Below are 26,039 nucleotides of genomic sequence, written 5' to 3'. Positions count from 1 at the left end.
TTACTGTGCAGTCGCCACCACACAGCGCAACACAGACTCTATTGATTGAACTCTGAATGAGTGGCGAGCAGAATTCCAATGCAACAGCCCACTCACAGATAGAGAGAAGAAAGAGGAAGAGTGAAAGAGAGAAAGAAAGGGAGGGAGAGAGAGAAAGAAGAGATGATGAAATAACAAGTCGAAAGAAATTACAGCGCAGCTGTAAGATCCGAGGTTTCATCAACACAGCAGGCCGGCCTCTATTAGCCGAGTGAAGGCCTCCCCAGGCAACGCAGCGTCTCTCCGTTAACCACTCCTCTCCCTCCCTCCCTCTCTCTCCCTCTCTCCTCTCCTCCCTGGGGCATGCTGGATTTCTCCATCCCTCCTTCCTCGCCTCAGCACCATGCCGCGCCCGCAGACGGGTGGGGGTGGGGCCGTCGGGCAGGGTGGGGTGGGGTGGTGGGGGGGTTAGGTATTATCATCTCTGCCGAGAATACTAGCAAACGCTTAAACCCCGCGAACCCCTTCGTAAATATTCATGAGAGCCTGTGCGGAGAGACCTGCTGTTGTTTACACACTAACACGGCCCCAAACACAGAAAGCCATAATACGCCGAGTGGGAGTAAAAGATTGAGAGGAAGAAATGGAATGGGGGAGAGAAGGCTGAAAGGGAAAAAAAACTGAGAAAGAAAGAGAGGGAGAAAGAGACTGAGAGAGGGAGAGAGAGAGAGTGTGTGTGTGTGTGTAGCCTACATGTGTGTCTTTGTGCGTGTGTGCGTGTGTGTGAGTCTGAGAGAGAGTGAGCGTGTGTGTGTGTGTTTGTGCATGTGTGCGTGTGTGTGAGTCTGAGAGAGAGTGTGCATGTGTGTGCGTGTGTGTGTGCGTCTGAGAGAGAGGTAGCTGAGCTGTCTTTGTTATGTTGGTGTGTTTGACTGGAGCCCCGGGCGAGATGTCTTGTCTGTCCAGAACATCCCCTCTCCCTCTCTGTGCATCTGAGCGCTGTGAGCAGACAGATGAGAGCGGATCTGCGTGGGAGACAGACTCTCCTCTCCTCTCCTCTCCTCTCCCAGCCAGGCTATTCTCACACACACTCCTCAGCCAGGCATCCAGAAACAGCACAACAGATGAGAAACAGACTACAATTGCATTGGACTTGCATCTGAGCGTGTTGGCCGAGTAGTCACTGTAAGCTACAGCAGATGTGGTGTTCAAAATAAGACGGCGTAGAGAAAAACACATGGTGTGGGATTCCTCTCTTTATTACTAATAGACAGCTTGTTTTGTCCTGCCTTTAGAACAGGACCGCTGCACTGCTGAAATATCTAAACTACCACGTCATTTAGACATCTACATTCAGCAGTTCAATCCAGGTGCTTAACTTATGCTACAATTGAAACATTTAAAACAAATATAATCATTAATCGTCTAGATAACTACAGACAGTGTTAAAATGAATAGATTATTTTCTATTAGCTCATCATTCAGTCTTTTTATGTTGTACAATATGCTATTAGGATAATTGCTCTCTTTAAAAGCTGTAAGTAGTTTCCACAGCACAAAGGTGCATCACTTATTGTGTGCTTATCGGTAGTGATCTCCCCCAGTGTCCCTTCAATCTAATGTGCTCCATACAGTCAACACTGATAACAAGTGAATGGAAAAAGCACAGGGTGGCCCCTCTAGTCATAAACATGCTTTCATTACAGCATCACACAATACAACCACGTAAGAACAAGACACACTAGGTCTGCCATTAGATCTAAACCAACTCAGTACCTCTACCACTGCTACCACCAGACATCAGAGGAGCAGGACAGTCATCAGTGACCCGTGAAAGGTCTATCAGGACACATGTGTGCTCTCCCTGTGACAGGGGGTTTCTCTGAGCTCACCTCTCTGTCAGGATCAGTGGCAGGTACAGTACAGTACAGAGGGCAGCCAATCAGCTGGAGGCTGCTCAAGAGCTCACTCTTTTGTTTGAGTCAGACTTTCTAGCTGAGTCAGAAGACACTGTGTCCACAGGCAGGAAAAGAAACAAGTGAGATCACATCCTGTGTGTGTGTTTGCGCATACAGTATGTGTGTGTGTGTGTGAGAGAGAGAGAGAGAGAGAGAGAGAGAGAGAGAGCCGGCAGTGGGGTTACAAAATTAGCTGGACTGTGAGAAAGAGGTATGAGAGCAGCAGGGAAGAAGAAGAAGAAGAAGAAGAAGAAAAAAAGAAGTGGTGAGCCCAGAGCTTAGTCATTAATAACCCGTCTCCCCCCCACATCCCAGCCCGTATAGTAACACACCAGCCAGCGCCCAGGCCCAGTGCTGAAGCTAGCGCCATGCGTGCAGTGTTTCCCAGAGACGGACAGGCTGCTGTAACTAACACCGGCGCTACCATGAGAACGCCAACATGTGGAGGAGGTCCATAAACACGAGGCAGATGGGCCGTCTTGGCTGGAGCGCTGCTACAAGGCTGTGCAGATTTACAGTGGGGCGTGTTGCTCACCCATCTGCCCACAGCCTAATCCCGCATACACTCATCAGTGTCTCACTTGTCCGCAGACTTCAAAAACAAACAAACACACAGAAACAATATGCGCGCGCCGCGCGCACACACACACACACACACACACACACACACACACACAGACACAAAACGACAAACACATGACAATCATACACACACACACACACACACACACACAGACGCAAAACGACAAACACATGACAATCATACACACACACACACACACACACACACACACACACACACACACACACACACACACACACACACACACACACACACACACACACACACACACACACACTCACACACACACAGATGCAAACAATTGTAGAAGACAGCTGTGGGACTTGAGACAGGGTTCACAATGGTGAAGTGGGTTGTTTTCCTCTAGTTGGGGGACAGTAAGTGGAGGTGGGAGGAAGAGCTCAGTGGAGCAGGAGACCTTGGCCATGCTGGAACAATGGAGACAGGGTGAGTCACTTGGCTTCTCGGATCATCACACAAACTCCAGCGAATTCTGGCCTGGATTGAAAAGCCTGATGCCTATGAACTTTGTCTGGTCTGGAGGTTTCCTATTTCAAACGTATCATGTCTGCTGATCTGAGGACAGTGAATGCGTGGATATAATCTCTAGATCAGAGAGCTGGCACGGGGATCAAACTTGCACACACACAGGCATACATAATCAGTCACAAACACACACACACGCACACACACACACACAGAGACGCACGCACACACACACACACGCGTACGTGCACACACAAACACGCATACAGACGCACACATACACGCACGCACGCACACACAAATGCATGTGCACGTGTACACGCACACACACACACACACACACAGAGTACATAGAGAGTACATAGAGTACACAGTTGCGTAGCAGTATGAATCCAAATGACTGCGAGCTCACTTCCATCCTAGCAACTGCAGGAGTCATGACAACACTTTGAGAGCGCTGCGTCCATCTCACTAGCGACCACACACGGCAGCCGTGCGAACCCAGCAGCTCTGAAAAGAGGAAGAGCGAGGAGGAAGCAGGCCTGGCGCTGGTGTTTACGACAAAACATAAATACAAAATAGAAACATCAGCAGCACAGGGCCGACGGTAGTTGATGAGAGTAGCACATCACTACACATCGCTTTCACTTCACATAAAAATACATCCTCAATTTAGCTTTCGCTAACACAACACTGGTGATTTTGCCACTGGGTTCCAAAATGCTCTTGGATGCTCCATTTTCACTCTTACTTTCACTTCTTATTGTGGTTTACATCAAATTTCAAACACCTACAGGAAATGCAGCATGTATTTGCAATGTGCTGTACATGTACATATAGAATGCAAATGTGCCGCAAATATACATGTACATGTATGTGCAATCATGGTCTATTAATAAAAGCAGGCTTCCACCAACCTTCCAACATCCTTTACCGCTATTCTCTATTGCTTTGACCTGCTCAGAGACACTGGGATCCACTTGGTCTTCATGAACACCTTCTCTACACAGCAGTCATCTCTTGCACATGTGCTCACACGTTTTCATTGGGTTCACACATTTCTCACCTTTTTGCAAGATAGACCTGAAACTATTGGTTTCCACATGCTAAGCAAAGGAAAACCTCTTTTCACAGGTTATCTGCGATACACCTTTGTGAAACTCCTCAGCAGTCATTCATTATAAGAAATGACAAGTCTGTTCTGTCTTGCTATTTACAAGTATGGATCTAAGGCACATTTAGGGAAAGTGTATTGCCTACTTGGTGAAGAAAACAGTATAAAACGTTTACTGTAGGTCTATTTCGATGAGAAGTTGTAGTTCAATGAAATGTGTCTTGTCTGAGTGCTTACTGTAGGTCTTACATTTCAATGACAGCTACATCTTGGGAGGAATGAATACAACTATTTTTTATCAGCACATTTTTCTTGCAGTTTTTTTCTGATACCAAAAAAAAGCAATAGGCTATAGACAGCAAAAATACTAATTTTGAGAACTATATTTTGTATTTTGTTGTTCAGTGTGCAATGATTGATTGAAATCACACAGTGAAATGTGCTTTTGCTGCATGTTTTAAGTGTTTTGAGCCTTTTTGATGCCTTTGTTCAGACATGGGTGTTGTTAACGGTTTAGAAAATGTGATGTCAGAGTTGACACAAGCAGCAAAGCAATGGAGAAAAACTGTAACAGACAATGGCATCTTTGGATTATGAGACGTGGATTGAATAATTTGACAATAGCAGATACACTTGCTACAAATCCCTCTTCCTTGATGTGGTGTCCTCTGTCTGGAAGAAGAGAAGTCGAAAGAGAAATGATTGGGTCTGGAATCGGGACGTTTTCTTCCATCCAGTCATTTATAAATTGAGTAAATTGGAATAAATAGCACTGTGAATCAATCTGCTGTGAGCCGCGCTGGCATCTGTAAAAGTGATGGATAGCACTAACTCAGCGAATAAATGTGACGGCAACAAACACATTTCCTCATCAGCACAGTGTAGAGTGCGGATTCGCCTAATTTCCCTCTTCGGCCCCCATTTCTAATGTAATTAATCTCCATATCTCCTCCAAGATGTCTTTCTTTCATCCTTGTTTAGAAGACTGCACATGAAGGTGAATGGCTGATTCAAGACGCATCGTTGGAGCCATATTGTAAAAACACCATTTATGTCACCAGTGTTAAAAAATGGATTACTGAACATACAATGAACACGCTCATTATGGCAGTCCATATTGGTGCTGCCACCACATCCAGACTCTCTGATGAGACATCTGCAATAATTACATCTGGAGGGTATTTGTTGTTGCCGTAGTTTATTATGTGCTTGACTAGCTCGCTTGATTTGATTGCATTGCACATTTTCATTAGGGATGAAGCATAGCGGCACGGGTGCCTATCTTTTCCGCCTCTTTTCCTCGCCTGGTGAGGATATTACTCCAGTCCCGGTTTTCCAAGCCTGATGGCTCATCTGTTCCAGAGGATTATCAATGGAAAGCAATTTCCATACGCGATTCCCAGGTCCCCGCTTCTCAGAATGTGTCATGGAAAGCGATGCTTGGCGGCTCGTGGGGACGAGGCGTAAACAAGATGGCACGTGTTCCTGTGCGCTGGGAGGTGGAGATAAGGAGAGCGAGGGGGGGGGGGGATCACTTAGCCAGGCGCAGGGGCTGTGCAACGGAGCTCACGCACACTCATGTCTTGAACAAAGCTCCACGCGGAGGAGACACATTGAACATTCACACACAGCGTCCGCTCTGACGCACAAACACAACGCCGCGCCCACTCCGGCTGTCAGATGGGGCCACAGGCGCGGCGTGATGATCGCGGTCAGCATCTCAGAGCGTGGCCGAGTCCGACTCTGTCCCCACGCAAAGCAGGGAATTGGCAGTGACAAGCGCTGGAGACATCATGTTGTTAAGGAACAAATCAGTTTTGCAAGCATGTGCATTGTGTTTAGGCTCTGCCTAATTCCTGAGACGTGATGACTCAGGCAGTGACGGTGAAAATTGCATACAGTGACACACACACACACACACACACACACACACACACACACACACACACACACACACACACACACAAATACACTCCCACAGACAGCTGGTGCTTACAAACATGGTCTGCGCCACAGCAGACTAATGCATCTGCCACAGATGTGGCACAAACATATTCCTTAAGTCAGTGGGCCCACTCTTGTAAACAGAGAAGCAGGGGGCCGAAGAAAGACCAAGTGCGCCCTGTTTCCCCTCGGGCGGGTCAGAAATGCCGGGATTAGTCTGTCACTAATTCAGAATCTGGATTATGGAAATCCTGAAGCGGCTCCATGGCCGTGGATTACTGCCGCTGCAGCCACAGGAAGGCACGGGAACAATGACGATTTTTGTTTCTGGAAACTGACAGCGCCAGTGCTAACAATGGAGCCCTCAGTTCTAATAGGGTCAGGCCTGATTTGGTAAGAGACTGTCAGGCCTTTGAGAGGCCACAGATCCCACCCAATCCCACGGAATCAGACAGGATTTGGAAGATTACGACATCACCAACACCAATTAGCCTATTAGCGCTACTAGGTTCCTCATAAAAGGAGGACATGGATAGAGGGGCGGGTTAATTAGATTTATACAGATTTAACGAAATGTTAAGCATACAGCATGAGAGCGGCGAAGTCCTTCTCTTTGTGCTGAAGGGAAGCCTGGAAATATAAACGCTTCTCTATTATGTGCAGTACGGGACGGAGCCAACCAAAGAATTTCTCTGCTGAAATGGGCAGTGTAAATATGCAGGTAGGTCATTATGTAACCACAATAGATCTGGCAGATAATGGGCTTGCATAGCACACATCTGATCTCACACCCGCACACAGCCTGTTCAGGCACCATTCAGTCAAGGCCTGTAATCTCATTGGCAGCCACAGTCCCCTGACTTGTAATCACAGTCCCTGAAAAGGACTCCAACCTGAACATTATGAAAGGCCCAGCTTCATTGTGCTTCATTGTGTAATAGGGTTTAGACAACGTGGTCATGAACTGCATCAAGAGACAGCCCTTTTCCCGTGACCAAACACAGAGTTTTGCCGGCTCCGTATAAGACGCCTCATTAAAATGCCGTGAACGCAGCTTAAAATTGACACTGCATAATTGCATTATTATTATTCATTGTTCAGAGGACTGTCATCTTTCAAACGCAGCACCTTTTTTTCTCTCTCTCTCTTCTATCCAGTCTCCCTCCGAGCTACCATTTCAGAGAGGGAGGAGAGCACAGGGCTGAGTCTGGACCACCGCAGGGCCGGCACTGGGCCACCAGCAGCTGCTATCGGGGAAGTAAACAGCTCATTACATGGAACATGCCATTATCATTTTTTTTGTTTCATGTTCAGAAGCAGGACATGCAATTAATTCTCCATTAATTTTCATAATTACCTTCTCAGCAAAAAAAGGCAAAGCATGTTTTAGAACGCTGCCTAAATCTACAGGATAAGAATTCTAGTTTCAGCAATATCTGTGAATAAACTCGTTTAAACTTCCAGCTATGTTTTATGGGTTGCGTTTTTTCCATAAATCAAAGGATGTAAATTAAAAGCGAGTGAAACAGAGACAGCATGAGGAGAGGAGGAGGAGAGGAGGAGGAGAGGAGGAGAGGAGGAGAGGAGGAGACGGAGTGAGGGGCAGAGAGGAGAGTGCTGCCCAGTGTCCACATGACCTGTATTCACCAAGCAAAAACAAATGACATCAGGAAATGTGTCAATCAAGCAAGATGACTAAGATGGACGTTCTCTCTCTCTCTCTGTTTGTCTGTCTGTCTTTCTCTTTCCCTCTCTCTCTCTCTCTCACACACACACACACACACACACACACACAAATACACACACACACCCACATGCAGATACACATAGACACATTTTGTCCAGATATATCAGCTATTCAGTTGCTATGACCAAGGAGGAGACAGATGAAGTAGGGCACCATGACTGTGGTGTCTAGATAGGCCAGAAATCTTTATGGATAATAACATAGTCCATTCATTTTTAATGACTCAAACCATGAGCAAGAGGGGTGTCTCTCTCTCTCCCTCCCTCCCTCCCTCCCTCCCTCCCTTCCAGCTGGATACACTGCCCTTATTTATTTATTTTCCACCCACATGAGAGCGAGGGAATAATAATAAAGCACATCAAAATGAAGATGTGGATCTCTGTGTCGTAATGAGGCTGTTTCATGATACCACCCACTGTCTGCTCAAGACGGGATCTCTTCACCCCTGCGACCTCGGAAAGCAAGTTCAAACAAACCAAAACAAACATCAGTGCTTTTCATGCTTTGACACCTAATTTAATTTAGGCCCGATTAAGGGCAAATCCATTTGATGCCAAATTAAACTTAGATGTAATTAATCTGGTTGCCAGTGCAAGGGCCGGGCTCCTTAAACACAATTAGCCCCCAAGCCTGAGAAACAGAGCCAGCAGAAGCCCTTACCATGCGCAAACCAGGCCCACCGGCAACTTCCATCGAAAACCATTCTGAGCTGATAGCAAAGCCAATGTGCAGTTCAGCGCCTTATCGAGTGCAGAGTGCCCTTTGGGTGGCCACTGGTGTTATCAACTGACCTCTACTTTGTCCTTTTTATTTGCCTGGGCTGACTGATAGCAAGGAGCCAACCAGCAGAGGCATTTTTTAAATATATAAGGCACGGCCTCATTTTTCAGTTTGGCCCAGAATGGATGGTGGACGTAAACAGACACGGTGAGGAATGGAGAGGGGGTGGGCAATCAGAGGAGGGGCGGAGGGGAGGGGGGGCGAAGGGGGGGGGGGGGAGTGGCGGCGGGATGAGAGGGGCATCTTTTCCCCGGGGCATCTCGATCTGGAGAAGCGCGGCGAGATGACAGAAAATCATTCCGGATCCAGCGAGCTTCAAAAGGTCAGAAGTTGTGTCGCTCGCGCTGATCTACTGAGATAGCGTCCTGCTGCCCGATCTGCCCGCTTGGGTCAGAAAATAAATCCTATTGGGTTTCTCTGTGCTACATCTACTTGTGTGCAGGAAAGAGATATCCGTGGACTGAGGCTGTACACAATAAACAACGCAGTATACAAGGCAAAATAAACAGCCATCGACATCTTCTTCATCTCTGACCCAAAGGACTAAGTTTAGTCTTAAATCCATGGATAATATGATCTACATCCGCTCTCTCTCTCTCGTGCTATTGACAGAGAAAAAGATACTCTAACATTGCAAATGTGCCCAGTGTAGCGTATTGATCGGACACTAGTATCGACCCTTCAAATCGTGCTTAGTGCTTTGAATCTAAAAAAAAAACAAAGAGCCACTCCTTTAAAAGGTAGCATGACCTCACGCAGAGCCCAATGTGAGAAACACATGATCTAGCCTACAGGAGGTCATCAGGGAGCTAATGGAAAATCATGCTAAATAGGAGCAGGAGTTGGCTGTGAATGATCTAATTCCCATCAAGGTCATTGTGCTTGGAGGTACACATGCCCCTGCATGCGACACCAGCAGTGGCTGAAAAAAATCCACTTTACGCCCATGTTTGCTGATAGGCTAAAAAACCAAGCAAGGCACAATTCAGCACTATTTCATGACAGATCAATTGGGACAGCACATGGCTGTGCATGCAGACATGAAATGGATGCCTCCCTAATGACTTGCAATGGCCCCTCCCTTCCCACACGCACACACACATATTTGCTATCTAAAGAGATGGACTGTTAGACTGCTATAATTTACAGCATATGATTAATGTGCAGACTACGTAAATGCATTACAAATTACAGTACTTAAAGCTTTCTACTGCACGACTCTGACTAGAAATCAACTAAAGGCATAATTTATGTTCGACTACAGGTTGTTTTTATTATCCGAAAACAGGCTCGTGGTTAAAGTGAGCTGATCCAATTCCACTCAAACAAATCCCTGAGCATGAATCCTTCTGCATGAATGCCTCAGCATGAAGGCCTTGGCTTGCTCCTCCTAACATGGAGATCTCTGAGTCACAGGACTGTACATTGCTTGAGGCTTCAACGGATCATGGAAGGGACACTGTGTGCACCAACGCAGCACACAGGCAAGTTGGCTAAGGGAAATCTCTGCAATCTCTTTAGCTTTGCACCAACAATGGATCAATCTCCTTACGTTAAGAGGATGAGAGATCACATCCCAACAGCAATTTGTCAAGTGCTGAGATGCTTGTAGTGTGTTTTCCAAGCCCTTGTATTGACAACAGCACCAAGAAAAGAGATCTGGATGAATCGCCTGCACATAAGACAATACAAATGGTGGCTCCTGGAACACTGATTCCTTCATTTGACTCATTTAATTTGGCCGAGACAGCAGAGCTTGGCTGGTTCTCCTCTATCTCAGGGTTGACTTATGGCTCGCACTTCTTTCTGTGGTGCTCTCAGACCAAGATTCAGAGGAAGACTAAACAGACATAACTTTTAAGTCTGCAGGGGAAAATGGCTAGACGTCAGCCTTGTCTGATCCAGGCTGGAATAGGCTCTTCCTGGCTGGTGGAAACCTGGCTTAGACCAAAGCCATTAACTCATCAAGTCGATTCCGGATCGGAGTGGAACAAAAGGTAGTCCAACAATTTCCAAGACAAAGGTTTCTAACGATTGTGCAGTGATTGGTGGTGTATGGGAGACAAGTTTCATTTCAGCATCAAACACATGCTTGAACCGAAACACCAGTACCAGTTCCAGTTTCTGCCCTGGAATGCCACACACAAACACACACACACACACACACACACACACACACACACACACACACACACACACACACACACACACATACATACACACACTCTCTCTCTCTCTCTCTCTCTCTCTCTCTCTCTCTCACACTCAAACAAACATGCTGCACATTCACAAAGTCAAAGGGTTCCATGGGCTAATTGAGCCTTGTAGAAATGAAAGTCATCTTAAAAATTCCTCTTCCTCATGTGGGAATGTGTTTTGGCAGGGAGTCCCGTGGCTCCCCACATTTCATCTCTACTGGGGGTGCTGCGCCCAGACAAAAAAAGAGAGAGCGAAAGGGAAAACAGTCGTCTATGGAAATGAAGAACACCCTCCTCCTCCTCCTCCTCCTCCCCCTCTTCCTCACCTCCTCCCACACCCCTGTTGTGCTCAATCGAGCACTTGCGTGTCTAAGCAAGCTTTCCGTGTGGCCGGCATCCACTCCCCCGCCCTGGAGTCTCAAACGAATCGACGAGTGCTTCAGGCGTGGGGGGTGGGGGGGAGCGATACAGAGGAGCAACTCCGCTCCAATCCTCATCCCGCCCCGCGCTTTTGAGGATCACGAGGAACAACAGGAGGGGAAATGCCAGGCTAACTTTTGCCACATTTTCACAAATGGCAGCTGTGAGCGCCAGTGGGGGAGCGCTGCTTCTGCATGTTCCTCTCTTCCAGCGCGTCCAGGACACGGGGGCCGGAGCGCCGCGCTTAACCCCGCAAACAACGGGGCAGGACAGAGAGGCTCGCCCGCTAGTCGCCTCTAATGAGTGTTTTCTTCCGTCAGGCTGGAGGCGTCCACTGGCTAACTAAGCTGCTAACTAACCCCCCGCTGTGGCCCAGCTGTTGAATGTAATGGCCCAGGAATGGAGCTGTGGCTGACATGGCAGCACGGCCCTCTTCTCGCCGCCAGTGACACAGAGGCTGACTGGGGGATGAGTGTTTGGCTGGGCATCCTGATTGTCGGGTCATTGCTTTTATTGTGTGTGTGTGTGTGTGTGTGTGTGTGTGTGTGCGTGCGTGTGTGTGTGTGTGTGTGTGTGTGTGTGTGTAAGCTTGAGTGCTTAAGTGTCCAGAATAGTAAGACTCACTCCAGTTCAGTATCTGGTCCATCTGACATGTCCCTCCTCATTATTCAGACCTCTTCCTCTTTGCCCATCCTTAGTAGATGAGAATATATGAACAATGTGATAAGGTGCAGATAATGCTTCTGTGCATTGAGACAGGATGGCTGTAAGAGGGATGTGGCAAACCACAGGAAGTCAGATTTTATGATTCCAGCTCACTTCCTGTCTGTCCTATGTCATCCAGGCAGAATGCTGCACTGACATTCACTCTCAGTAGAACTTCAGAAGAGCTGGCATGGACTAACATACCATTCACCATTAACGTGGTGTCTGCCATGATAGTGTTGATTAACCATGCACAGAAATCAGTGATCTGTTTTATTGTTGACTTTGCCCCAAGCTACGCACTTAAATCATACTCCGATGCAAACACATTCTCTCTCTCTCTCTCTCTCTCTCTCTCTCTCTCTCATGCTCTCGCTCTCTTTCTTTCTTTTTGTCACATACAAACACAAACACACACACACACTTGTAAGATGTTTAAAGAGTGCCCCGACTTTCTCTCTGCACTGACATACTGACTTCACACACAAACGGAACACTGCAGATCAAACACCACTGTAGGCGAGGAATCCATACAGCATATCCACAAAGGCTAAAAGGAACTTACAGACACACAGACGCACAAACACAAACACACACACACACACACAAACTGTGCACGCTGTACATACACACTAACTCACTCCGACATGTACATTACATGTAATTATCATTCCTGGGCTGGACGCGGAGTATGTTTACAAATGTTTGGTTTCAGATGTGGAGATTGTAGTGCTGGTCCCGCACAGAGCGCCTCTGTTATCAGCGCAACAAAAGAGAAAGAGAGGAGGGGACGCACAACTGGCCCCTTTCTGCTGGACTCCACAGCCCTGGATGCTAATCCGTGTAGCGGGATAACAAATTGGCTATTGTAATCCAGCAAGCAGTGGAATAGGCCGAAGACGTTTGTTCCCACTGGTAAAAATATCCCTCCAGTGCATGCTAGCGCTCTTATGGCGAGCCAGATGTTGGGAGAGACTGAAGGGGTGAAGACGGACTGAAGAATGGGCAGTTCACACGGACGAACCAATACAAGCCTCTCTATTGCTGGGACACGCTGAACCCACTCAGCCTGTATGCCCACAGTTACAGACACGCACTCTCTCTCTCTTTCTCACACACACACACACACACACACACACACACACACACACACACACACACACGCACACACACACACACGTTAATACACTGTGGGATTCATTCCATGAACAGTTCATTATTCTGATTCTGATATTCCTTTGGCATGCTACTACTTCTGCACCCCAAGGAGGACAGAGAAAGAGGGGACAGCGCTACAAGGGGGGCTGTGAGCCCAGTACTATTTGTGCCCAAAAGACCCCAACACACCCACCCCCTCCCCTCTGCCCCCCAAACGCACACACTCTCTCTCTCACACACACACACAAACCAAACGAGCACACACAGAAAATTGGAGCGTGGGGTGGGGAGACCAAGCCTTAGGGGTAGGGGGTGGGCAAGGAAGCTGAAGAATGCCCTCAGGCAGTGCACCAGCCCAGCATGGGCACAGATTCACACACACACACACACACACACACACACACACACACACACACGCCTATCCCCCCTTGCATACGCTTGCATGCATATTCACACACTTAACCGTACCCACATTGGCACACACCAAGCACCAAGCAGGAATTATGGGTCATATCTAGGACAAACGCTTACTTACAATTTGGTGTATTTAAAGGTAATGAGAGGAGGGAAGCTAGTCACACAGGGTGTGTTATAATCGCTGCCAAAGCAAATATTACTGGTCATTTCTGAAATATCACTTGAGTGTTAGTACCGTCTAGCAAAGCTTTCAAACTAAAGGTCTTGTGGACATTTTATTAATGTCAGCCTAACACAGTGGCCTGCAGCCTCATTCATCTTCTGTGTCTATAATCATGACAACCTGAAGGCAATGTGAACTTTACAAAGAATGATTCAGCTGATAAGGAGTGATCTTTTCCTTTAAGCCACTTTTAATGAACACCGATAAGCCAGTGTAAAGTGACAGAACATGTTCGGAGCAAGATAGGAGATCAGTCGATATGCCAGAGCAGAAGAGACAGTCAGTGACAAACAGTCAGGCAGCCCTACCTACATCACATCTCTAGAAGGCATCGTCTGTGGACGCATGCAGGTTTACAGTATGTTTACACACGAGCCACTTGGGTGCGTTCATGGAGGAAATACCCATGCTTGAACCCACCCACTCTGTACACATACCCACACAGATGCACTGAACGCTTACATTTGCTCTTTCTTTGAATGTCCAGCTGAAAAGCGGCTGCACTAACAGGAAGCATGAGATCATAGCAGGAATACACCCCTGGCTCTAAAGAGCCAATTGTAACTACTATTACGCCCTCAGACCTGCTATTCCTAGATTCCATATTTTTAAACCAAAACACAACTTCCTTTTGAAGGAAATACGGCTGGGCTCAATAGCTAAGCCAGTGAGGGTACTGAGTGTAAATAGCTATACATAGACTACAGACTATACATATTAGACTATAGAGAAAAACAAAGTGAGCCCACAACATGGCTCATCTGATAACCACAGTGGACCACCAGCATAAGAGAACCACAGTTGTTTATCCTCCTGAGACCCTGGATGTAAATTTGAATGCATTTTTCATTTCACTCAATTATTTTGGCTCAGTAGGGCTTCATAAACATACAAAAAAAAATTCACCTCTGTACATCAAGTAGTTTTTGAGAAAAACGATGTCCTCGTATGAGGACATTGGGTCTCTATTACCATAAAATACAATGAGATTGCCAATCCAGAAAGAATGTGAATATTCATGTGTGTACTCCAAGTGCCTAAGATTCAACTATTAAGAAAACAGTTTGTTTTTATTGAACAGAAATGTCCTGTTATTAATTTGGTTAAGTTTAGTGTTTATTTGTAAATGTTAGTTGTACGTATGGGTCACACCCATGTGGAGAGAAGTCTATCCACAATCAATTGAAGCGAAACAGCTCTATTTGTTTCTTATTTGTTTATTTATTTTATTTTTTGAATTCCTTCAATGGATTTATTTATTCAGGCTACTCTATTATGTCTATGTCCACACTTTGACTTCCATTATTGCTTTACAGTAGTTTGATATGGCCAATGAACGACAATTTTCAATGTAATATGTAGCCTAAAAATGAAATTATGCGTACATTTCAGTCCCGATGTCCTCGTATGAGGACATGAAAGTTAAACACGTCCTGGTCTGTTTGCAATGATCGAAATGGGGGAAACTTGATGCCATATCATACTACAACTGTTCACAAACATATACAAAAAAAAAAAATGTCATAACGTTCACTGGCACGTTACCATGACGATAGTTCTCACGCGTATGCCGGTAAAGCGTGGAGGTGGATTTCGACGCCATATTGCTTTTTCCCAAAACATTGTATTGTGTGTCTGATAACACTAGAGGGTAAAATGAAGTGTCCACATATAAGGACAACAGGTTTTTATTCAGAAAAAGTAAGCACAAGGTAAAGCAGAGCCTAAATGTAATGTCCTCATATGAGGACGCAGGGTCTCAGGACTAATGACACCTTAACTGTAAAGCCTATTTTTGCGCTAGTTTTCATAAAACGTGTAAGAATAACTGAAAATCCTAAAAATGATCATCAGCAAATGTGTACTGCACAATTAATGACCAAAATTGATGCAGCCCTGTGTTTCCTCGTGTACTGGCTTCTTGTACAAGGGCTTGACTAGATGACTGCTAGAAGGCCACCGTTCCATCTGAGTGTCTACAGATTGAGCAATTCTGAGCAGCATGATCAAGATTCAGGATAGACTCTCCTCCCTCCCCCCTCCTCTCTCCGTCTCGTCCTCCCTCTCCCATCCTCCCCCTTGTCGTCTCTCTCTTCCCTCTATTTTTCATCCTCCATCTCTCTTCTCTGCGGCAGCATCAATCTTGACTGGGAACGCCAGCACCACGACTGTGGGCCTGAGCGCGACTGGGCCCCAGAAAAGATCTGCATGCCAGCCAGCCCTGCCCCTGTGAGGTCCTGCGGACTGCTCCAGGACTACAGCATGTCCAATCAGTCAGGCCTTGACAGGGATAATGGGCCTTTGATCCATCTGCACTTCAAATGAATGGCGCTTCAGCACTGATTTGGAAATGGAGCTGTAAGCTGTGGACTGACTGTTCCATCCCCTCAGATTCATGGGGCAGGGAATGAATAATAGAGTAAAATGATGTTTCCTGTCACCTCTTATCTCCAAGTACTCATCCCAAAAATTACTTTGATGACTGAATGAGAGTTTCTCCTCCATTGGATCTCTTTTTGTGAACCAAATGACAGAGATCAAAACCCAGTGAACCACTGAAGTCAGATTTGAAAGACAAGGCAATTGATTCCTCTGCCATCACTGTCACTAATGTGGTATTAACTTTCATTGAAGGTCATCTGCCGTCTATTACATACAAATTTTCACTTTCGTTAAACAGAGAAACAATACCAAAATTGCAAAAATATTCAATGATAAGATTTGTGCACAGCATCAGACACACATTTATTGGATATAAGGTATTTTTGTACCCCACTGTTGACTTGAAGGCAGCACTGCCTGGAAGGTGCTAGGGTTAGGCAAGGGTTATGGCTAGGGTTAGGTTTAAGAAAGGGTTAATGTACTGGCTACATGTGTTGGCAAACGTTGATGGTGGGGGCCAAAAAGACCACAAAGCTATTTATTAAGGCCTATGTTGAGATGCATCTGGTTATATCTGTTCATCTATATCTGGGGGGGTTTCAATATCCGTACAGTCCATATTTGGATTCACCAAATGCACAGAGACTTTATGAAGAGCAGAGCTCTATGACAACATCAGAGGATAATGTGAATGGAGGCTAGGAAGAGCATATGAATCAGAACAGAATATGCTAAAATCATCAGACAGACTCAACTGTATTACTGCAGCGCCTACTGTAGCTTAGTGAAAAAAGGCATCAGAAATTGGGTGCATCAGCAAAGTCAATCCATTATTCATCAGCTACTCCTTAGTGTGAGTCTGGTGCATCTGTATTTCCCCCAAAACAATCCCTTGGACTAAAAGTGTTGCCTTGGGTTATTTTTTTACAAATGGGTTATTGTATGCATCAAGACCAGATTTGCCATATTCTACTGTAGAAGAAAACCAAGCATTTATATACAGTTCATATTCATATTTATCAAAAGGTGGGACTATAAATCTGGTAACACACAAAAACACAAGCTATGATCCAACGGTTACTCAAACGATTCAGGCACTCGGCAATTCCTAAAAAGCTGTTAAGGGAAAGTATTCTGTACTCCCTGGCTTTAGAGTGATAGAAATGTGGCCCGACCTATGAGATCTGAAGAGGCAACAAGAGCTAACAGTCTAGCACTTGGATGAATCAAGTCTACATTTCAGCACTGGTAACATTCCATGGCAGACCAAGGAGAGGCCATTAAATGTAACTCACTAGCCCTACTTTCATAAAAGATAAATATAAAATATGGACTTCAGTGATAATTCGCTCAAGGCTCCTCCTTCCAGAGTAGCAAGCAGCGTGAGTCAGGTAAAAGAGAGGAATAAGTGAGCTTAGAGCAAACAGAAAAGGGTGTTTTCAGTGTTTACTTTCCAGTCTGCCTAAATCAGGTCACACCGCTGGCTAATCAGAACAATCATCTCTCCCTCTGAACACAACCACTATGCCTTCACCACCACAGCACCTCACCACAGCAGCGTCTCCCCTATGTTGTAAAGGAGGCAACTTGGCCAGTGCCATGTTCTCCATGTCTTTCTCCAGTCAGAGTGATGAATTCAAACAATGATTCCATTATCACCATTTTATGTTTATGTTTGTGCCATTTTGTCCAAAGCGACTTAAGAGTATATAAACACTTCATTATTAACAATGCTTTCAAATAAATTTGAAAAGCTTAAATTAAGCATGCAAAAGTATCAATAATAGCAACAGTACCAAATATCAACAAGGAAAATAAAATTTCATATGAACAAAAACCATAAACATATAAAAGTCCCAAAACAATCAGAACAGGGAACATAGGTCATTCATCCTACTAATGAGTAATCACTGAGGAAAAGAGTCCTGACTGTGACCTTTTACCATCAAAGGATGGTCAAAGCTGGGTCATGGAAATAAAATAGCAAGGCGCAGGTCCAAGAACAAAAGTGACCTATAGGCGAGAGTGAGGGATTTTAATTCTGTTCTAGATGCTGTGACTGAGGCTAAATGTGACTTATGTGCTAATTTAGTTGTGGTCAGTGAAGATGAGCAAATCTAGATGCCGATCTGTTGGGGGAATAGCTGTATTAGCTGAGAAAACCAAAAGCTCGGTTTTAGAGATTTAGCTGTCAATTTTATCCAAACTGAAATATCACTAAGGCATGCCAATCTGATCAGAAACAGTAGAGTCATCAAGTGGGAAAGACCGGTAAAGTTTAGTATCATCCACGTATGATTGGCAAATGATGATAAAAATACAGAAAAGAAGGGGCCCTAGTACTGATCCCTGCGGCACACTTGTGTTGAAGTAATGAGACTTTGATATCTGGTCAAGCGAAGACGAAGGAACACCCTTCGAGGTAAGATGCAAACCACGTAGGAGCTTTCCCAGAAATTACAAGCTCAGATAAAGTAGAGAACAGAATGTCATGATTCGCTCACTGTATCAAAGTTGCAGATAAGTCAAGTGGAACTGATGACTGAGTCTTAGCTACTCTCAATGCTTCAGTCAAAGACAATACAGCAGTTTCAGTAGAATGACCACTCTTGAAACCAGACTGCTTAGAGTCTAGTAGGTTGTGCTGACATAGGAAGCAGGTCTGAAATACACTCTTCACACATTAGGGAAATACATTATACAAAAAAAGTCATTACAAATTTGATCCTGGTTAAACCTTGGTAAAAAATTGTATCAACAAGTTAATGTTGATACAAACAAACCCAGTCACACCATTCTGTACTGTAGCTATAGTTTTAAATAGAACACCACAGTACACAGCAACACCCTATAAGTCCTCGAATAAATTTTAAATGACCAGACGTTCTACAAATTTATGTAGTCTTTAAAATAGAATGTCGCTGCTGCAGCAGACAATTAAGGCTGTTTATGGGTTATTATGCTGGGAGTGTGTCTGCAAAAGAGAAGAGGAGAGAAGCTTAAGCAGGAGTCTCTTTTTATAAGGGCTGGGCAGATCCTGGAGAAACTCATCTCACACTGTCTGTGCAATGCATGACTTCATTCCCTGTGTGTCTCCCTCAACTCCAGTCAGATATCCCTCCTTTTTCCTCTCTTACATATTCCCTCCATCTAAACCCACCTCAACTAGAAGGCCTTTCCCCACCTCCCACCACCACCATATACTGTATATAGTATTTGAACTAACAGAAGGCTACTTTGAAATGGATCACACAAAAACACATTTTCAACACAGATTTCCTGGCCTTTTACATGTAGAATAACATGGAATAATTTGGGAAGGGTTATGCCCAACACCCAACCTAACAGCTCCAGCGAGAAGGTTCCCATGAAACACACTATTTAGAAAGAAGTCTGGTCCATTCCTCAGCGCATGTGGATGTAACATATGCTTGCCACACTAGTGCCACAAAAGTCACAGACAAATATGAAGTTGGCCCTGCCAAGTCTGCCAGATGGTTGACAAACTTCCTCTGTGGGGCAAGTGTGTGTGTGTGTGTGTGTGTGTGGGGGGGGGGGGGGCATCTCTGAGAGACACAGCTGTGCTGAGTTGAGTAAGAGCAGAAGTGAGGCTGGACCTTTGTATGACTAAGCCATTAATACAACATCAAGCAAAAAAAACATTTTTGACATTCTTTCATTCACCACACCAGAAGGTGAGGCACTTCTCAAGTGCTATGTTTGTGTAGCCTGAAGGCACATTCAGATGTAGGTGTCGGCAACCTCAACAGGCACATTCCCTTACACTGTTCCCAGTTTTTCCTTTTAGTGATGTTGAAACAAGACGTACTCAAATGGGAGAAAGTGGGACAGCTGAGGCATAACCAGAGTGACTGGTGACCTACAGACAAGCCGAGCTGAAATCACCAGGTATGGCTGCAAGTTATGTTTGCACAGCTGAGGGGCTGGCTATCCCCTATGGCAAACAGTGTTTGTGCAAGGGCCCAGGCCTCGTCCAATCAAAGGTCCACCCTTTGCCACTGAGGACCTGGTATAGCATGAGCAGAGGGGGGTTTCCTGACATGGGCCTGGAAACAGGAAGAGCTGCAGCAGTGTCACACTGCCTCCCAGGGATTAATGACCTCACTTCCTGCTGGATCTCAGGGAGATCTCAGGCATGTAGCAGTGGTAAGTAAATTCATCACTACTGGGTCAGATATGGCTGGGAAGCCAATGAACCACACAGATGAGCTGAACATTAATTTGCTCAATAATGCCCAAGACTCCTCTCACCTAGTTTTCTGAGATTTATTTAGCATCGTCTCCACAAGCTATCCCTGAAACCTACTTCCTTTCTCTATGCAGTTTACACCCATAGCGATGAGTGAAACAGCAGGCTTCATAAGACAAGATGCATTTTTAAAGAATGTGTACTGATGGAGTTAGTATATGGTGAAGCTCTGTGAAGCTACCTCCCTCACTGAGATATAACAGGACTTTTGTCTTCCAAAACACTTACAAGTGTTGTGCCCAATTCCAATCCGAATCCTTTTTTTTGTAATATTCAGAGAATTTGCTTGCCACAGAAACAGTCCTCTATCCATTCAGTGTGTTCCACTCAGTGCGTGGTGCCTTTAGAAGCCTAAGGCAGATATGCAATTTGATTGGCTGCTGTGTATAAATATCAACCTTTCTCCAATCACCTGCACTTCTACCCTTGAGGAAACATCTCATATTCTCCTACGCAGAGGTGATCGTTCCTAGACTGCTGGGGTCCATGGTAATGAAACGGCTGAGATACAGTAGTAACAGTCTGTAATATCTCAGTAAGAAACTATGCAGGATAGCTGTGGGCGAGATGTTAAGAACCTAATGTTATCTCAAAGCATGTTGTGGTGTAGTGCATTTCATTCTGACAGTAATTTAATAAATTCTTGGTAACATGATGTTTTGGGTTCACAAACCACTGGGCCTTCAACTGTTAGGCCAATTAGATCATTCTTCTCTCTGTCCAAACACATAGCCTTCAAATAGAATATTAAATGTAGAATCACCTAGAGCACAGTACAGAGTCATGCAAGCACACACAAATGCACAAATGCATGCACTTACATACAGTATGTAAAAATACACACACACACACACACACACACACACACACACACATACACGCGCACGCGCACGCGCACACGCACACACACACACACACACACACACACACACACACACACACACACACACACACACACACACACACACACGCATACCTCATACTAGCAGATCACAACTCCAACCTCATACTACACAGCAAAAAAAGTTACACATGTATTGCAAATTCACATCACAAAACGGTGACAGTCAATGAAAGACCGTTGGATTCTCACATTAATTAAGATTGTGGATTGAAGGGAAAACATTATACACATGAAAACCAGTTCAATCCCTCAAACGTGGAGCAGAAGGAGGATGCACTATTCACAAAGAAGGTAACATAGCAATTTTGCAATGAGAAAATGAATTAGTGCGTTTATCTCTTTTAAACAATTCAACGTATTTGGGCACGTCACCGCTTGGTGCAATATTCACTCTGATGTGGATAGGCCTACAAAAGTTTCCTTTTGTAGCCTACTCCTGCTTCTGTGACCTTGCTTCTAGACTAGAGGGTTGCAGAAATGTAATCCAAAGAAACATACGTTGTGCATGATGGCAAGATTTTCTTTATAGGGAAAGGTGAGAGCAATGGCAATACCAGTTCCAAGACTACTTTTATTCGAGTTCAGATATGCTCAGCGCAAAAGCATCCTCTGAGGCACCTTACGTTTCCTGGCAACCATAAAAACAAGGGAGAAAAATGCACGATGAAGGCTAACTGTAGCATACATACAGCCTTACTGTAGCCTTCCTAAACGCGACGGGGCCCTCAAACAACCGAAAAAGACCATGGTAATTTAAACTGAATGGAGCAAACGCACTTCAACGAATAGACTATTTTCAAAACAGTCCATCACGTCTGAATGCGCATGGGTGGGGGTTCTGTGGAATTCCGCCTGAATTTGGTGAAGAGAATGTGGCTCAACAGCATCATTGCGTTAACACGACTGCAAAGGCTTTCCCTATCTCTACAATTAGCCCAGAATAATATGAGGAAGATAGAAGCCAAGCTCCGAAGACGATGCGTTTGTAGAAATGGGCTCGTGCCTAGGGTTGTTCTGCAGCATGCCTGAACTAGTGCCTACTCCTCAACCTTGCAATGAACCATAGCCCACCTACGCTACCGAGCTTGGCGAAAATTCTTTACGCTCTTACAGCTTATCTCTGTGAGGAGAAGGATAACAAAAAAGTATGCTACCATTTGACATCTGCCGAAATAACTAAAACAGCGATACTAAAAACAATGCCGGCAAGGATTGCTCTACTAACCCACATTTAGCCTAGTAACGCTGGGACTCCTTTCGCTGTCACAAACGACTTGAACCGAATCTACAGTATTTGCGCTTCCACTGACAATGTAATTACGATACAGGGACATTAGCTCCTATCGCGTAATACCGTGTTGTCCTTATTTACTCTTAATGGATAGCCTAGCTTTACTATAGCCTATCGATGTTAATTTCTTCAATAGTATACCTGAGCAGGTATGTTGGGCTATAGCATCAATGGCATGAGGTGCTACGAACTGACAGCTCGATCGGCAGCTCCTTATAGGCCGACGAAAGCTAGATGTAATTTACCGATTGCCATAATGTTCTTCAGTCACACTTCAAACATCCGAATTAGTAAAGAGTAGACTATTGTACTCACCAGCACTTGTCTGAAGATTACTTATTCCAGTAGCCGTGCCTTATCGCTGACAGAGGCAAAGAAAAATGCTCTCCCAGGACTGATATCTGTTCCTTGCCGGAGAGCACTGAATTTCATTTCTCCGTGCATTGCTTCGCTGTCAGCGAATGAGCGAGATCTCCGGGGCTTTCTTTTCCTCTCTTTGAGCCAAGGGAGCCGCCTGGTGCTGCGCTGTCAAACGACATGTGCACAGTAGCGCTTCAGGCTACTGCTGCATCGCCCAAAGAATAAACCACAATGATACCCTCATGATAGGCCCGTTAATAATACGTAAAATACTAGAACAGTATAATAATAATAATAATAATAATGATGACGATAACAGTTTAAATCTAATAATAATAATAATAATAATAACAATAATAAACAACAGTAAAAAATGATAATAAAATTGTTTCCTAGTGGCTTGTCATCGTGTTGTCTTTCTTGACAAATTGGTGATATAAAAGCAATCGGACAATGCTACATTGTATTATTGATGCTTTTTTAAAATCATTTTCTGTGAGTAGGCCTCTGCCATTGCATGTGCGCACGCGCGCGCATTTAATATGCGATTTTATTTGTGAATTGGTGTGTCGTACAATGAGTGCAAGGGTTTGTATATGGGTGTGTGCCTGTCGAGCCTATTCCTAATGTGAAAGTGTCTCATCATCAGGTGATGTTTATAAATCTTTCTGTAGGAGATCATTTGGTGCGTCAGTGATTCTGTTATACAGACACCGTCTAACAAGTATTGGGTGATGCCACATAATGCAAAGTTTAATCTCAGTGGCAGTTTATGGCATCATTCCTACTGGGAGGGGTGGGACTTTGGAATCATGACGCTCATCTACTGAAACAGTAGGCCTAGAGCTAATTCACTCATTAGTGGTCCACTGAACTGGACAGTGGAGACTATTAAATCAGTGGTCCTGAAAATATAACTTATGGAATATTGAAATTGAACGGTATCCAGTATTTCTTGGTGGTACCTGCATATATTGCTATAAATTCATAAGCAGTTGACAAAGGAGAGTTCCTCCTGATATCATCCTGGTTTATGATGTTTGGAAAAGAGCATAAATGCTATGGTTACCACCACCTCCTCCTGTTCAAAGGTCAGACAGTTTTATCACCCACAATCCACTCTCCTATACCCAGTGTGGTATCGCCCATTAGAGTTTAAGGTCCAAGTCTATGAAGAGACGTTTGTAACAGGGAAGAAGCCAGTGTAGTCAGGAGGATCGGTGTGGATATATTTGATTATTCCAGAGAAAAGCTAAGAACATGCCATCGTTAAAGAAGACTCTCCTCTTCCTCGGCAGTACACTGTGCTGTGCTGCTAGTGTGGCTCTGCTGGGGTATGGAATGTCAGAAGACTGGTCTAAGACTACCGTTATTTGTACCTCAAGTACAAACGACACCATAGGTTCAGGAATTGTGACCCTTGGGCTTTTTGATGGTTCCATTACTGTAGATAAGTGCCCATCATTTGGCACTACAACCCCCTTTAACGGTAAGCAGGTGCTAACAGTGAGTTTTTAACTTTGTAATTTCCAATTCATACGTACATTTCAACAGAATTTCAAGCATTCCTGTCGTCCTGTACAATGTCTAGCCAATAAACTGTATCTGAATCAGATGTGTAAAGGGGGCAGGGGCAATCCCTTTTAGGTATGTTTAATACAGTCATCATAAACATTTTGTTGCATTAAGTTAATGTGCATTATGCCAGGCCTATATGTTTTTGCTAGCCTACTTAATACTAAAGAATGACGCATTTTCTTGAATATGTGTGTATATTCTCTCAAAATGCTTGCCAAATATCATGGCAATATCCATATTAGATGCCACATTTAACAACTGTATCAACTTTAAATTGTGTACAACCTATAGCAGGTATTAGAGCTTTCCAAAGTAATGTGTTAACTGTAAATGTACTGGTATATAGCCTACTGATCACAGAGTGATGCATATGGCCAGTAACACTAACACTGAACATGTGTGACTTAACTTCCTGTTCCAACAGCTATGGAGGAGCTGAAAGGGGCATCACTTATTATCCAGTATATAGTCATTGCCCTCCTTATTCTCTCACTGATTGGCTCTGCTGGCAGCATACTCATCACCCTGTACAACAGTGCCAGCAACCCCTATCAGACGTACATGGGACCTGTGGGGCTGTATGCATGTGCTGGTTTCAGTGGTAAGAAGCCTGAACAATCTACACATACAGTAGTGTTCACTTGTACATCCTCACTTGTCTCTGGCATATACAGAGATTAGTGAAAAATGTGGTCTCTTTGGTACCTGTAATTGAGTCACATTTGTATTACAACTAATTGGAAAATTATCTCAAATGTCTGAATAACCACTGCCACCAGTTGGCACATATGTGGCTCTGTTCTACTGTACTGACTTCAGGTTAAGGTTTATCATCAAGGTCAATCATTACTCCTAATCAGATAGCACATGCCCATTTTTATTCCAGTGACGATGTCCTTCCTGGCTTTGATCATCTATGTGTCAACTATCCACCTGGATCGTTCTGGTGAGACCATTATTTACAACAATATTGTGGGTGCGGAGTTGTCCGAGTTCAAAGCAGACATGCAGCTGGGCTTCTACATGATTCTCCCATACATTGCACTGAACGTGCAGGCTATCCTGCTGGTGTTCCTGTATGTTCATGCAGCCTACACTCAGAAGAGAGAGCAACAGAAGCCCACAGAGGATGCCCCCAAGGAGATCATGATGTATTGAAATGCCCAGGAATATCAGGCATCATCCACACCTGTTCTTTTAAACATTTCTAGAACTTTACAGCTGCCTAATATCCACCCTTACCCTAAACATATACCTATTATGTCCAAATGCCCTGGATCAGGCTTATCTCTTTTGTACATGTCTTGTAAAAAAAAAACACGTTGTTCTCCATGGGTATGGAATTTGATACTGGTACTTGGTTGTTTGGTTTATAGAATATGACCCTGGTAAAAAAGTTTGAGATACAGGCCAATTACTTCAAAAAGCATTCAAAATACATTTGTTTCATTTTCGGTGTGATATGAAAGAAGCACACCATTAATTTCCTTATTTCCCATAGTAAAGATAAGAATGTAGTTAGAGCAAACATTATTCTAGTGG

At 44.6% G+C, this 26,039-nt stretch overlaps 2 protein-coding genes across 2 annotated transcripts in view; one reads left to right on the top strand and one right to left on the bottom strand.

Moving 5' to 3' along the window:
- The window catches only part of ptprea (protein tyrosine phosphatase receptor type Ea), a 61,455-nt gene extending 38,444 nt beyond the window's left edge, over window positions 1–23,011 (bottom strand). Inside the window, exon 1 of the mRNA XM_062525880.1 lies at window positions 22,875–23,011. The gene's annotated coding sequence lies outside the window, so the exon portion shown is untranslated. The remainder of the gene's footprint in view (window positions 1–22,874) is intronic.
- On the top strand, window positions 2,151–25,655 carry LOC134069725 (clarin-3). Its single transcript, XM_062525753.1, has 3 exons — window positions 2,151–2,202; window positions 24,922–25,098; window positions 25,384–25,655. The coding sequence occupies exons 1-3, from the start codon at window positions 2,151–2,153 to the stop codon at window positions 25,653–25,655; spliced, it is 501 nt and encodes a 166-aa protein (XP_062381737.1).
- The last annotated feature ends 384 nt before the right edge of the window (window positions 25,656–26,039 follow it).

Source organism: Sardina pilchardus, chromosome 22 (assembly GCF_963854185.1).
Source record: "Sardina pilchardus chromosome 22, fSarPil1.1, whole genome shotgun sequence".
NCBI classification, from domain to species: Eukaryota; Metazoa; Chordata; class Actinopteri; order Clupeiformes; family Clupeidae; genus Sardina; species Sardina pilchardus.
This window is presented reverse-complemented; position numbering and strand designations above follow the sequence as displayed.